Genomic DNA, 15,673 nt, shown 5'->3' on the forward strand with positions numbered 1-15,673 from the left:
TGTGTGTGTGTGTGTGTGTGTGTGTGTGTGTGTGTGTGTGTGTGTGTCTTAAGACAATAGTTGAACTCAATTGAACAGGAAGAGAAGAAGCTGGCTTTGGGAAATAGAAAACCCATTTAAAAAATCCTAGTGAGATGAGTGAAACGTCCAAGAGTAATTAATAGTCCATTTATTAATTAGGCTAGCAGATAATCGATAAATTGAGGTCAGTGGTTCTTGATAACCAAAAGACTCCATATGGAGGTTCCTTTGTTTAATTTTTGTTTAAATATCTTTGGAAAGGGGTTGTGCCTGACAGTGCAACTCAACTCTGATTGGTTAACAATTGATGAGAGAATGATATCATGAGAGATGGACCCTTTCTAATGAGTACTGGGTACCTGACTTTGATCATGCCAATGCTTTTGGACAAAGAGACTCCATCCAGATCACTTTAAGTTGAACACGTTTGGCCAGGATTCACCTAGATTAGATAATCTTACCCTTTAATCAGAAATAAACTTTCCTAGTTGGGTGGGGTCAAGATTGAGAATTTTGCTCAGCTCTGTCCTTCACAGGGACTGGGCTTTGAATGAGGAAATTAAAAAATATATATATTAATAATTATTAATAATCAAAAAAGGAATCTTTGGGTCCTGTATATAAAATTGGTTATCTTTTTAATAACAGCATTCTCCCAGTTATATAGCACAAGTCATAAAATGTTAGTCTCTGAAAGATTTAGAATAGAAGTTTACTCAAAAAGAAGTGGAAAGAACTATGGTAGTTAAGTAGCCTGTAACACATTACTAATACGTTATGAAAAAAGAGAGGGAGGGATAAGTTGTCAAAGACATGTGGGGGGAAAATAGACTTGGTCACCTTTTGAGAGTACAGGATAGCCTGGTGGACAACCTGTGGGTTTAATACTCACAACATCAGAAAACGAGAAAGGGACCATAACCCCTTAAGGGTGGACCATGTTGAACTCAAGTGAGAGGACACGGATTAGTCGAACAGGATAGGCAGGAATGTATTAGCTTAATTGTTACAGAACTAGTTACATAAATGAGATTATGGTTTTGAGTATTGAGTATCTTCTCTCCTTTAGTGCTGCACTCCTAGAAAATATAATCTACATTTGTTACTTCTACTTCCTCACTGCCTACTCATTTCGCTTCTTAGCTCCATATGACGTGGTTTCTGATTCCCTGCCTTGATTGAAACTACTCTCTCAAAGGTTACTACCAGTGACCTCCTAATTGCTAAGGTTTTGTCTTCATCTATTTCTGACCTTACAGCCTTCACAACTTTCTCACTAAAAGAAGCACTAACTTCTTTCCCCCTTAGCTTTTAAATGCCCTTTTAAACTGTGTCTCATACCTTTGCTCATCTGACTATTTTTGATCTCTTGTGATTTCATCATTTCATGTTCCTCAAGATCCTGTTAGGATCTTTTCTTTATTTTTACTGATTTACTCTGTTCCCATAGTTATTGTGCCTCCCAGAACTTCAAATTCAACTGTATTCTTTATGTATACCTTTTGGAGCATATGTACCTGGATGACCCAGCAAGTACTACAACTTTACATTGTCCACAAACCTGAATACCTCAAAACACTTTGAGCTTTCCTGTGTCTGAATAACTCCATTAGCTTCCTGATCACCCAGGTTTAAAACTCTGGTGTTGCCTAGTTTTACTCTTGAGTCTTCACTCTGGTAGCAAGTAAGTTACCAAGTCCTTTTAACTACCACTATAGTTTTCAGGCCTTCATCACCTCTTACCTAAAGTATTATAATAGCTTATAATTGGTGTCCTGACTTGACAGTGTCTTCCCTCTTCAGTTTATCCTTCATATAGCTGCCAACATAATCTTCCTAAAGAATAGGGCTAACTATGTCATCCCCTGTGCTCACAAACCTTCAGCAGCTTATTTGCCTTTAGGATGAAATATGATCTCGTTAGCCTGATATTTAAGACCCAGCAAAGTCTGGTTTCAATGTCTGGCAGCTTTATTTCACATTACTCCCTTACACACACTTTGTTCCAGCCAAATTGAACTGTTTTGTTCTTTAAATTCCTTTGGGTAGTCCCCTATATCTGGAATACAATTTTTTTAAATCTTTCTTTGCCTTTTAGAATCTTCCTTTCTTGAGACAGTGTGTGAGATACTGCAGAGAGTTGATGAAATCAGGAAGAAACCTAGACCTGATTTGAATCTCCTTCTGATAACTTTATTCATCCATTCACTTATATAGTGCAGATAATACCTGTAATATTTAATCTCACAAGATTAAATATTAAATATGATACTTTGCTTAAATGTAAAAGTTCTTTATAAATGTAAGGTAATAAAATTGGAGGTTCAATTCAAATGCAACTACTTCTATATTGTCTTTCTGTATTTCTTTACCTTCTCTGAAACTATCAGTGTTATTTGTCTCAATCCTTCAGCTACCAATAAATACTTGGAGCACTGTCAATTTTTGCTTTTCACAAGAAGTCCATTTAATTCAAGGGAAAAAATGTAAATTCAAACTAAAAGTTTGAGCTGAAATTTACTGTATGAAATGTAGCAAAGTTGACTCACTGTCAAGTCTAGCTACATCTCTCAGGGTTTCTAGGATTAACCCTAAAGGTTCAAGGTGTTGGTTCAAGCCTCTGTTATGAGTGTCTCTTCTCTTTGTTTCCACTCGGCCCTCCCTTCAGTAATTAATTTCAATTAACCTTTATAAAGGGATATTTATTTTGAAGACTTGGCAAGAATAGACATTAACATTTCCCCTAGCACTCTTAATCAAAAGTGTCAACATGTGTCCCACAACACTTAAGCCAAATTCAAAAGCAATTCAGAAATATTTAACAAAATAAATAAAAAATACATTAAAACATAGATAATATTGCATTTTAAAAACAAGTTACTATGCAACTCACAGGGATTCTTATGTATGGATTAGGTCCCACCCCCTTTCCTTATCCTATTTGAGTTTGACAGTACTGTGCTTATGATCTCAGTCACTGGGAGAGGGAGCTCAGATTTAATGGTTTCATTAAATTTCAAATGCTGAATAAGCTGCCTTGTGAATCATGATCCCAACTACCACAGGGGATGGGTCCCAAAGTTCATTTCATTGCTTGCCTTTCAGAGCATCAGTGCTTGTGACTGGCTATAAAATTTTAAATTTATCTTCAACTCAGATTTTTGGACTCTCATACCTTAGCTGGTGGCTCACTCTCCTGATCTCTCAAAACTAAAAGTTTCCAAATTAATCTTCTTCATTCAAAATGAGGTCCTCTGATAACAGCAATGCTCCTAATGAATTCTTGGATAGACGTGGGCTCTTTTGAAGAGAGTACCCCTTCCCAAAACTCCCCTTCTGGTGTGATTCTTGTCCAGGTATTACCACAGATCACTGAACAGAAGAAAACCATTATACTGAAGGCCTTCTCCCCACTGCCTCCCTTGTTCTTTTAATATAAACAAATAGTAAAGGGAGACAGAATTTTTTTTAAAGGAGGGAGGAACTGTCATTTTTATATCTCCGAACTTAGCACATACCTTGTATCCAGTGGTACTAAATGCTTATTACTCAGTACAATTAAAATACTATTTTAAAATGTTTATAATCCAGATTCCACGATGAAGATGTAATGATCTTTAAAAAATATTTTTTTAAATTATATCGACTTTTATTTTTAGAATGCTCTTCTAATTTATTTGGATATTTTAAAAATGTAAACGGTATCTTAAATTAGCCTCATGGTGAATTACATATAGTTTTTGTTTCAATACTTAACTGTTAACATACTGCTTACCAAAAGTGGTACAGAGAAACAGTGTTAGGTCATACCAAAGCTGAGTTTTAAGACGTTTAAGACATTTGACCTCAAATAACTATCCACGTTGGTAAGTCTTCTTTGCTCATTTTAATGAGGGTGTTTTGACATGGAACCAACCACATCATGTATACTTCCTAAACCAGCTCAATCTGCTTGGACTTCAGGCTTCTGGAGGTGAGAAAAGTGACTTTTTCATTTGACACTTGACCACATCAGAGTAATTGCAACCAAATGCCAGGACCTTAGGCTAGTTCCTGAAAAATAGAGCAAAATATTGTAAGTGAAGTATAATTAACCTACCATTAAGGAAATGCCCCAATTCATTATCCCTTCATGTGGTTTTTCTCAACTTTGCAGCAGCACGCCCACCCCCCAAATACACTCACCCTCTTAATTTGCTCTGCCTGATACTCTGCCCCGAAGCCTATTTATTATTTAACTTGTGTTATAGGATCAATACACACACACACACACACAAGAGTTTACAGCATTTTTAGACATAAAGAGGTATAAATGCTGCAAGTGGAACACAGTTGACTAGAAGCCACATATCTGGGACATAGTCCCCTTTTGGTGGCCTTAATCAGGTCATTTTAACCTTTCTGGGACTCAATTTCCTTTCTGTAAAATAAAGGATGGAACTAACTGATCTATAAAGTTCCTTCTAGTTATTAGAATCACCCTCTGTCCTTGTAACCCATGGTTCAGAAGGACAATTTTGCCTTCAATCTTGAAAGCTTCTCAAGAATAACTTAATGGTTTCTATTCTAGAAGCATCTTTAATTTGTCTGGTTCCTAGATCTTGTGTTAGGAATCTTTTAGTTCTGTAAGCATCAAGCTAACAATTAGCATTTATTTATTTATTTATATGTATGTGTAGGAGAGGTTTATTAAAAGGGACTGTCTGTCCAGTTAGTGGCAGTGGAGTTGTTACAAAGCCCCCTTTCCTATGATAGCTTTTTCCTTATTCCCATCCCTTCCCTTTAGATACTTAATAAGTACTTCTTTACTTTTGTTCTGTCCCCATCTTTCACTTATTGGTTCCGTAACTCTTGTATTTTTGCATAGCATTTTGCTAAATTGTATCTCCCACAGATCCCAGCTTGGGTACTGGAGCTTGTTTGGAGTTGACATCAGGCTCACTTCCAGCTAGCTGTACATGCTTCCTTAATCAAGAACACCTTCCTCCATTTACAACTTAGACCAAGTAGGTGGCACAGTGGATAGAGTGCCCGGCCTGGAGCCTCCTTTCTGAGCTCAAATGTGTCCTCAGACGTTAATTGTGTGACGTTGGGCAAATCACTTAACCCTGTTTCCTCATTTGTAAAATGAGCTGGAAAAGGAAATGACAAGCCACTCCATTATCTTTGCCAAGAAACCCCAAATGTGAGGTCACAAAGAGTTAGACACGACTGAAAAACAACAGCTCCAATTGTCTGCTTAGAGTTTTTTTATGTATGTATACTCTAGAGCCTTTGCTTTTGTCCTACTATTTAAGGAAAGGAGCTCCCTAATTTCCGAAATTCTTTGTGTATGAATCGTCTCTGCACATGGCCCATCAGAGCAGTGCTCTAACAGTTAATTTCTAATGTGAGATTAGCTATAATTATAGTCCAATAATTTCTCCTCACTTTTGACTTCTCCCTGAATATCACCTGGATTCTGACATGTCAACTGAACTCTTGACAAAATTTCATTTAAAAAATACATTTTCGGCGGCTAGGTGGCGCAGTGAATAGTTGGGACCCAGTCCAAATACAGCTTCAGACACTTACTAGCGGTGTGATCTTGGGCAAGTCACTTAACCCCAATTGCCCTGACTTCCCCCCTCCAAAAAAGCAAAAGAAAGAAATGCATTCAAAATATTATAGAAGCAATATAAACATACTCTGGTTTAGAAATAAAGTGAGCTCTGGCTGTTTAAGCAAGTATGCAGAAAATATGCAAGATCAGTAATGGAGAGAATAAGCTTCTGTTTTGAAAAATAAAAGACTTAAATAGGATTTTCAGAAAACAAACAGTATCTTAGTGTTTTACTTTTTTTTTTGTAAAATACTTTCCTTACAACATCAACATATTAATACAATTTGGGAAATTGAGGTCTAGAGAGCTTTAAATGACTTAGTTGCCTGAAGTCCTTAACATCTCTTGTTATTTCTAAATAGTGTAGTTTTTTTTTTAACTCTACCATATTGCTTCTACTGTTTTTATATAAAAAAATTTTTTTTTGCTGACTTCATTTGGTTTCCTTTGTAATCCTACAAATTATTTTATGCATTGAAAAACCTTCAGAGAAGAGGGTCTGTGGGTTTCATCAGCTGCCAGAGGAGTCTATTACACACAAAAAAGTCAAGACCTTCTAAATTGGATCTGCCAAAGCATTTTCCAGCTCAAAAACATGGTGTTTGTGTAATCTTTGCTTCCAAGTTACTCAAAATAATGTATACATCTTTGTTTTAGAAATGATCAAAATCTGCTTTTCTGACTGCGTTTTCTTGTCATGAAAATTAAACTTGTAATTTTTGTCTAATGCAACAAAAGGCTTTAATTAATAGTTTTAGAAGAGTTTTTTTGTATACTTTATTCTGTCATAGTTTTTGATGGAATCACTTTGCAAAAATAATATATATGCAAACGTTTTTATATTCCTTTCTGGTTTTAGGACTAATCTGTATCCTTTAGACTATAACCAAGTATTTTATTTACTGGTTCTTTACCAGTGGGGGCAGGGGGATTACTGTTTTGCTTGGTCCTCCCACAGTTACATCTTTTGAATCCCTCTATCATCTGTTTAAAGAAATGATTGATAGATGACTTGTCTTTTTTTTTTTTTTTAAAGCAATTGGGGTTAAGTAACTTGCTCAAGGTTACATGGCCAGTTATTTCTGGGTGTGGTGCTGAGTGTCTGAGCCCGGGATTCGATCTCCAGGTCGTCCCAACACTGGAACCGGTGCTCTTACTCGCTGAGCCACCTGGCCGCCCCTGATGACTTGTCTTTTGAAGAAGCAGGTGGCAAAAGCAAGAAGTGGCAATTTGACCAATGAGGATGAGGATGGGGATGCAAGATAAAGTTAATTACTTTTCCTTCTTCCTTATCCCCCATTTCCATTAGGGATTAGTCACTTTACCTATCAGAGAGGTGGAAATAAATGTTAACATAGTGAAAAAGGAATTTGGCTAGGCTCATTCCTTGGATATCTTTCCATAAACTTCAAAATACAGTATGTCTTAAAGCCATATTCATTTCTTCTATTTACTTTTCTGTTTCTGTCAGTGAATTACTGTTCTCTAATACACTGGTTAAGACTCATTAAACCCCAGTCAGTATTTTTCATTCTTTTTGGAGACAATGTTCCCCCCTCCCCCCCAGGTTGTTTCTGGAGGGGTTTTTTCCCCTTTACATTTTTTCTGGTTACTTCAGGTCATCACTAGGATGTTACAGTAGGCTAAGATGTTATCCTTTCCATGAAACTCTTCAGGTTCCCTTCTTTTGATTCCCTCCTACAGTTTTCTCCTTCTGAGCTCTTAAACCCCTGGTAGCAAATCCTTTGACTAGGAATCAGATAAGTTCATCTGGGGTAGTCCTTCATTGGTACTTTATCTGGCTTTTGGTAAGTCACTTGACAATTCAGTGAGTCATTTGTCTCGACCTCTTTATTTTACCCTATTGTCAAAAATTCTTGTGTGTGTTGCTTCTAATATCTTCTAGGAACAAAAACCTAGTTTCTGAGCTCCTTCAAGGTAAGGATTAGGTTTTATTAAAGTAGACTCTAAGTAAAAGTTTTTTTATTTGGGGCGGCTAGGTGGCAAAGTAAATAAAACATTGGCCCTGGAGTCAGAAGGATCTGAGTTCAAATACTGCCTCAGACATTTGACACACTTACTAGCCATATGACCTTGGGCAAGTCACTTAACCCCAATTGCCCTGCCTTCCCCCTCCCCCCAAAATAAGTCTTCAAGTTTGATTATTCAGTAGACACAGATCACTTAAGGACTTGGAAAGGATATGTTTATTAAGTCTAAAAGAAGAAAATTATATATTATATGCACACACACACACATATATATAATTTAGTATTTGGTCAGGCTTATGTTTCAACAACTATTAGTAAACTTTTCTGAAGTGTATGGAAGCTTTGCATTTTTAAAAGTAATTAGTGAATCTATGATCTCATTGGTACTTTTCTCCAGCCCTTAAAACTAAATGACATAGCATATTAAAACGTGTCCCTTTTTAATAGTATATATATTAGCTTTAGCTTCGTTTGTATTTAATGTGCTAATACTAGGAAACTATACATTATATTTCATTTGAATTCTAGGTAGTTTTTTTTCCTTAATTTTCTAAACCTTTAATGCTTATTAGTGTTTTTTCCTCTTTTCTTTCAAAGTCTCTATTGGAAAAGTTCTTGATTCCTAATGCTTCACAAGCAGAAAGCAAAGTTTTCTATTTGAAAATGAAGGGAGACTACTACCGTTATTTGGCTGAGGTTGCTGCTGGTGATGACAAGAAAGGTATGTCAATGTTAAAAGATTCTAATAAGTAACATTTGCTTTTGTACTTGGCCAGGTATCTTTAAGGAGAATCCAGTTTCACTTTGTCTCACTAAATTTTTTAATGTAATAGACTTTGAAGTGATTTTTTCCCCCTGAAGCAACCTCCCTCCTTTTTTTATACTTATTTTTATGTTTAGAACGTGATATGAGAACTTTCTTACTCAAATTTGTATTAGCCCTGAGAATATATTTAAGTTAGATTTTGGGTTTTGAAATCTGCATAATGCATGCTTTAATGGGAAGTTGAATTATATATGTTCGTGCACACATATACACACGTCTGTCTAAGATCATGGAGAGATTGGGTTGCCTAGAGAAGTTCATCAGCATTGTATGCCAGTTTCAGGATCACGTGCTCACAGGTTCTAGATGAAGAACGATGCTCTCATACTTTCCCAGTCACCAGTGAAGTGAAGCAGGGATGTGTGCTTGTTCCCATGCTCTTCAGAATGATGTTTTCTGCATGGAGGAAAAAAAGGGATTCAAGATCAGCTTCCACAATGATGGCAAACTATTTACCTTGAAAAGGCTATTGGCCAAAACCAAAGTTGTAGGGGGAGTTGGTGCAGGACTTTCTGTTTACAGATGATTGTGAGATACAACAGAGTATAGGGGTTGATTCTCTGCTACCTGTGCTTTGATTGTGAGGCCAAAATTAAGAAAACAAAGGTTTTTCCCACCAGTCAGCACCACACCATCCATTTATGGAGCCATTGGTTACAGTAAATGGAGAAATGTTAAAGTTTAAAAGTTCACTTACTGTGCTAGTACACTCTCCACATAGATGATGAGCTAGCTTGTCTAAATGAGTGTTTGGGAGGCTCCAAAAGAAAGTATGGGAGAGAAGAGGTATCACGTTGCCTGCCAAATTGAATATTTATGGAGCCATCATGCTGACTCCACTGTTGTATGCCTGTGAAACCTGGAAGGTCTGTCTGACCATGCCAGAAAACTGAACTGATTCCTCTTGAATCATCTCAGGAGATGCTGAAAATTACCTGACGAGATAAGGTACTAGACTGTCTAACATTCAAACTCTGCTGCAGAGAATACAACTCTGATGGACTGACCATGTAGTTCGAATGACAAATGTTTTTGCCTAAAGACTATTTTATGGAGGATTCACACAAAGAATGCACTCACATGAAGGTCAGAGGAAGTGGTACAAGGACACTCTCGAGGTCTCTGAAGAGTATTGATTGTGTATTACTGTGATGGTATCAATTGTGAGACATGGTTCTCACTGGCACAGGACTACTCAGCATGGTGTGCCTATTCTGTGCTCTGTGACTAAGACAGAATCATAGAAGCATAGAGAAAAAGTGAAACTGAGCAGATCTAGAGCCAGTTTCACTCTAAATGTTTTAAGAGAACATGTCACGTGCCTTACCTGTGGTAGCCAAATACACCTTACCCCAATTCCAACATATTGTGATGTCATTGGTCCTATTCAAAAAACAAAGGACAAATAACAATTTTAGAATGACAGACCCAAAATGTCAGTGCAGTAAGTACTCTATAATTATCAAAAGCTAATAACCATGATGCTGAAAATCAGTGTTGGTCTTTGTCTCCATCTTCCGAAGAATAGTGTGTAACAGTTTAGAGTCAGTATTACTTTCTTTAAATTAGAGAACTTGAACACTTTGAATATAAGACTACAGGTGAGAATTTCCTTTGTTGTTGGTTTTTTTAATAAAGTATTATGCCAATCACTTAATTACCTTTAAATTTGCTTTTTTTTTTACTATTTGATATGTAGTATCATGAGGCATGGTGAAATAAATGTATCAATTTACGAGTGTAAATTTTTCATTCCTCAGGAATAGTGGATCAGTCACAACAAGCATATCAAGAAGCATTTGAAATCAGCAAAAAGGAGATGCAACCAACGCATCCTATAAGATTGGGTCTGGCCTTGAACTTCTCTGTGTTCTATTATGAGATCCTGAACTCTCCAGAGAAAGCCTGCTCCCTTGCAAAGACAGTAAGTTTGGTTTGCTGTTTGAACATTTAGCAACTTACTTAGAACTTGAGAATTAATTTTTTTTCCTGTTACAGGCTTTTGATGAAGCCATTGCTGAACTTGATACATTAAGTGAAGAATCATACAAAGACAGCACACTAATAATGCAATTACTGAGAGACAACTTGACAGTAAGTACCTCACCATTAAAATTGTCTTATTAACCAAAGTGATATTATGCTTGATAAAGTGAAGAAAAATTCCTTTAGGTTGGTTACTTTAAAAAAGAAAGCAATTAGCTGATACTGATTTTGCTTTACATCTGATGTGATTCATCTGAGTTAGCTATTGTCCTGAAACAGTTTCTGAATTGATGAGGATTTTGTAATGGCAAATTTTACAAGCAAGACTAATTTTAAGTTTATATTTCAGTTATCTACTTAGGATTATACTAAAATTTTATGTATACCTACATTTTAAAATCCTATCTTGGAGGGGAATGCATTTGATGAGTAGTTAAAGAGATAGACATGAGTAGCAGCATTTACAGATAAAATGTCATAACTGACTTCATTGTGTATTGAGGAGAATATGAGCTTCAATAATTTGAATGTAGTCCTTGGGCTATATGTAAATCAGATTAATTTATCATGGTGGGGTTTCTTATTCATTTGCTGATTGGAGCAGAACACTGTTTTAGTGATCTTTAGCATGGAGGAACTACTCTTTTCATAACTCTTTCTCATGGGGGTGAAACTTTGATAAGAGCATACAGTCCGACATAGAATATTTAGAGCCATATTAAAACCAAGTATGTGTTCAGTAATGGCACAAAGTTACATACTGTCAAAAAGCCATGGTTGATGGGGCGGCCAGGTAGCACAGCGAGTAAGAGCACCGGCCCCAGTGTCGGGATGACCTGGATCAAATCCGGGCTCAGATACTCAGCACCACACCCAGAAATAAATGGCCGAGTAACCTTGAGCAAGTTACTTAATCCTGATTGCTTTAAAAAAAAAAAAAAGCCATGGTTAACCTCTAGAGAGTGAGCTCTAAATTTTAAAATTGTTTTGAGACAGGTAATAATTGTTTCTCCACGGCGTCTCATTGTAACCATTTATATTTGTGGACCAAATTAAAACATCCATCAGAACATAATTTTGCATATGATAAAACCAAGAAACTGTAGCATAGGAATTAGTCTTGTGACCCCACTCTACCTTGAAATATGAAGTGCTCTAGTGTATTCATTTCTGTTGGATATCAGAGCCAGTAAGATATAATAGGTTCAATAACTAATTAGGGTAAAGAGTAATTTCTAGTAACCTGTCCCTCCAAATAGGGTCTATAAATATACCCTGCATATTTTCTTACCCTCACATTTCCTTAGGCTCTTTTCTAGTTCATTTGCCAAGTTTTGTGTACAAGAATGTTCTCACTTTAATAATTAGTGGGCTGTGTAGCAGACCTCTATGTAAAGTGATATTTATATAATGCAAATTTTCCCCCAGACATGGGGAGGGGAAGGAACAAGACCGGAACAGTTGAAGGACATGTGGGGGCAGGGCAGAGAAAGGAGTAGGAACTTGTGGGGGTCTGAATAGAACCTAGAGGAAAAAAGCATGGGGGGTGGGGGTAGGAGGTGGCCAAAGACACAGAGAGAAGGAGGGTACAACAACAGGGGTGGAGCATATGAAAGGCCATAAGCCCAGAGGGAACAACAGAAGACAGACATCTGGGCAGGTGGACGGAGCAGGGCAGAAGATGTCTTCACTTAGCTGTGGAGGTTGCGAGCCAAATGTCTCCTTGCCTTCCTCCTGTCCCCTTCTGCTTTCATTTGGAGGTATTTTTAGGGGTGGGGGAGCAGGGTAGGAGGCTTCCTGCCAAGGGACAGGAAGGGGGAGAAAGATCACAGTGCTGTACAGTAAAATTAACGTAGGTGTTTTTTGGAATGTAGATTTCTTTGAGAATTTTTTATATAAAGTCAAATTTTAATACAAGGTCAGAACTGTCTGTATTCGGTAAGGATCTTCTGGCTCCGAAAGACTTAGAACAAAAAAATTTCTTATCAGTACCTTCCTGTGTCAACCCTGACAGTAAAATAAATCCTGTATGGGGGATGGGATGATCAGATTCAGATTGAGAAAGGAGCTTTATGGAGAAGTTTACAGGGAAAGGGTCTTCATAAAGGAGTTAAAAAGAACTTTTAAAGCAAAGCCAAAACCTTATGTTTAACTTCATTGTACTTCAGGAATTTTTCCTTGATCCAAGATCAAGTGGCAGTTAGTGAAATGAAATTGATTCTTTTAGCTAAGATGAAGAAGCATACAGCACCCAGTAGAACTGGATGATCAGTGTTCATCAGGTTAGACATTACAGAATGTGAACTACAACTCCAGTATTTGGAATTGAATTTACTTTCATGTCAGTATGACTTTTGGGTAAGAACTATTTGATATTACCTACCCTGAACAATTCTTTACATTTATGCAGTTTTGATCAAAGTATAAAGTTTTTTTGTTCGTTTGGTAAGAGAAAATTAATGATCATTGACTTTTTAAAAAATGCAATTTATTTAGGGTTTAGGAGGATAATTGAAGTGAATTTCTTACTCATTTTTTTCCTTATATCTTGCTGGAATCTAAAATAGAAAAGGGATTGTTTTATACTGATGACTTTTATCATTTTAGAATAGGTTGATTTAAAGAAAAACCCTCAAAATATTAGCAGTCTAAAAATAACTAATCATTTTTCAAATAAGCTAAAATGCTTTCTGAACACCAGGTGGAAGATTTGGGAATCTAGGCTGAAAGCAATTAAAATTTTTTTTTTCAATTCACAACTTTTTTTTAAGTCCGCTTTGAAAATGTATAAAGATTTGACAAAACATAACCCTGCTGTATTACTAATCTACCAACTTAAAAACAAATTATGGCACTTATACAGCAACCAGTTGTTCTCTATATATGAACATAAAGTAGAGTGATGAAACCTAATTGTAAGTCTGTGTCTTATATATGTTCATGACAAAGATTGGACATTGAGCTTAAGGTTAATTTGTGTCTTAGTTAATTGAAACTCAGGTCAGAATAATCCCTTCATCTTGAATCTTTTTTTGTGGTTCTATAATTGGATGTTATCAAATATACTGGTCTAAAATTGAATGATACCTGTATGTATATCCTTTGGTTCTCTCTCCACCTGGCTTATTTAATTAGCTTTTCTTTTTCTAAATCTAATCTAGAATTAACATTGTATATCACCTTTATTTTTGGTCTTATTTATATATGGGGGGAGAGGGACAAGAAGTTTGTTTGAAATCTTAGGTGAAAAGAATTGACCATAAGTTTTAGCCAGAGTTTTTTTGTTTTGTTTTGCTGTGTTTTTTCCTTAAAACTATGTTTATGTTCTGACACTATTATAAATATGAAATATCTTGGTCCTTGTATAGAATAAAGCTCAAAATATGGCAGCTTTGGGGACATGATTATTTATCTTCTTTAGCTCTCTAGTTTAAGGATGTTGGTATTTCTGGTCCACATTTCAGTGTGTGTGTATTTACACGTATATTTCCTACTCTTTTCATTACTTCTAAGTTAATGCACTGTTCATTCAGTCTGTATGTTGATGAAGGTAATGATAGAATTTCTAAGACTTTCATCTCATAACTGCTAATGTCTGAGAATAATTTTTTTATACTCCATCCTATTGGGAAGACTGAAATGCTAATACTAATTTGATTACAGTATACTTTGCCATGCTTGATTGATAGTGATAATTGTTATGCCATGTTACTAAATTACATTTACTTAAAATTTAAGTTACAAGCAGAATTTTTTTTTAACATTTTCAAATTGCAGCTGCTAAACTGTTTTTTTTTTCTTTTTTTAATCAGTTGTGGACATCGGACACCCAAGGAGATGAAGCTGAAGCAGGAGAAGGAGGGGAGAATTAACCAGCCTTCCAACTTTTGTCTGCCTCATTCTAAAATTTACACAGTAGACCATTTGTCATCCATGCTGTCCCACAAATAGTTTTTGTTTACGATTTATGACAGGTTTATGTTACTTCTATTTGGATTTCTATATTTCCCATGTGGTTTTTATGTTTAATATTAGGGGAGTAGAGCCAGTTAACATTTGGGGAGTTATCTGTTTTCATCTAAGGTGGCCAATATGGGGATATGGAATTTTTATACATGTTTTACATGTTTGGCATAGTACTTTTGGTACATTGTGGTTTCACAAGGCCAGTGTTAAAACAGCTTCCATGTCTAAGCAAAGAAAACTGCCTACATATTGGTCTGTCATGGTGGGGGGGTGGGGGGGATAAAGGGATAATTGGTTCCAGCCACAGGTGTAGTTATTGTGGGTACTTTAGGGTTGGAGCACTCATGGCTGTGGTAGAAACAGATGTCCCATAGATATTACATGTCATTCCATGTGTATCTGTGGAATACACAATCTCAACGTGTACACCTTTATGATTGCAGTTGCAAAAGTGTTCCTTAAGACAAAGTTTTAACCCAGTCAATTTACTCTGGAGAAGGGCAGAAACGGTTCACATTCCATTATTTGTAAAGTTACCTGCTGTTCGCTTTCATTATTTTTGCTACACTCATTTTATTTGTATTTAAATGGTTTAGGCAACCTAAGAACAAATGTACAAGTAAAGATGCAGTAAAAATGAATTGCTTGATATTCATAAAGTCACTGTATATCAAGCACAGCAGTAAAACAAAAAACCCATGTATTTAACTTTTTTTAGGTTTTTTGCTTTTGTGATTTTTTTGATACTTGCCTAACATGCATGTGCTGTAAAAATAGTTAACAGGGAAATAACTTGAGATGATGGCTAGCTTTGTTTAATGTCTTATGAAATTTTCATGAACAATCCAAGCATAATTGTTAAGAACATGTGTATTAAGTTGATGTAAGTGGAATAAAAGTTTTATGAATGGACTTTTCAACTACTTTCTCTACAACTTTTCATGTAAATCAGATCTTTAGTTCTGAAACTTCTCTAAAGGAAATTGTACATTTTGAAGATTTACTTCCCACTGGTAGCTATATAATGGGCTTTAAAAAAAAAGTTTAAGTGTAAAATTATCAAATGGCAAGAGTTCCATGTGTTCCATATTGTTCCGAACATTGCTCCCCTCTCCACCACCCTGATTTTCAGTTACTCTTTTAAAACAAAAGGTGGTGGTCTGAATAAAATCATATGTTCCACTTAAATTTTTGGTATGGCATTTTTCTAACTTACGGAAGCTACAAGTCTCATGGTCTGTGGTGACGTTGGTTAACTATCAGGTCTGTGCTTCCAAAGTC

The 15,673-nt window shown here is 36.1% G+C and overlaps 1 protein-coding gene across 2 annotated transcripts in view; it reads left to right on the forward strand.

The window, feature by feature from the left end:
- YWHAZ (tyrosine 3-monooxygenase/tryptophan 5-monooxygenase activation protein zeta) overlaps positions 1-15,304 on the forward strand; it is a 40,876-nt gene extending 25,572 nt beyond the window's left edge. Inside the window, exons 3-7 of one of the 2 annotated variants that reach the window (XR_011167049.1) lie at positions 8,212-8,335; positions 10,201-10,364; positions 10,439-10,534; positions 14,239-14,400; positions 14,700-15,304. Coding sequence is in view for 1 of the 2 variants with exons in the window: in XM_069081321.1 (XP_068937422.1) it covers positions 8,212-8,335; positions 10,201-10,364; positions 10,439-10,534; positions 14,239-14,298 (444 nt within the window). In the remaining variant the exon portion in view is untranslated. Of the gene's footprint in view, positions 1-8,211; positions 8,336-10,200; positions 10,365-10,438; positions 10,535-14,238 lie in introns of both variants that reach the window. The other variant, XM_069081321.1, reaches the window with a different exon arrangement.
- The last annotated feature ends 369 nt before the right edge of the window (positions 15,305-15,673 follow it).

The sequence above is a fragment of the Petaurus breviceps genome, unplaced genomic scaffold (genome assembly GCF_028583685.1).
Source record: "Petaurus breviceps papuanus isolate PSGF00001 unplaced genomic scaffold, PetGlider_PUasm1.0 98, whole genome shotgun sequence".
In the NCBI taxonomy this organism is placed as follows: domain Eukaryota; kingdom Metazoa; phylum Chordata; class Mammalia; order Diprotodontia; family Petauridae; genus Petaurus; species Petaurus breviceps.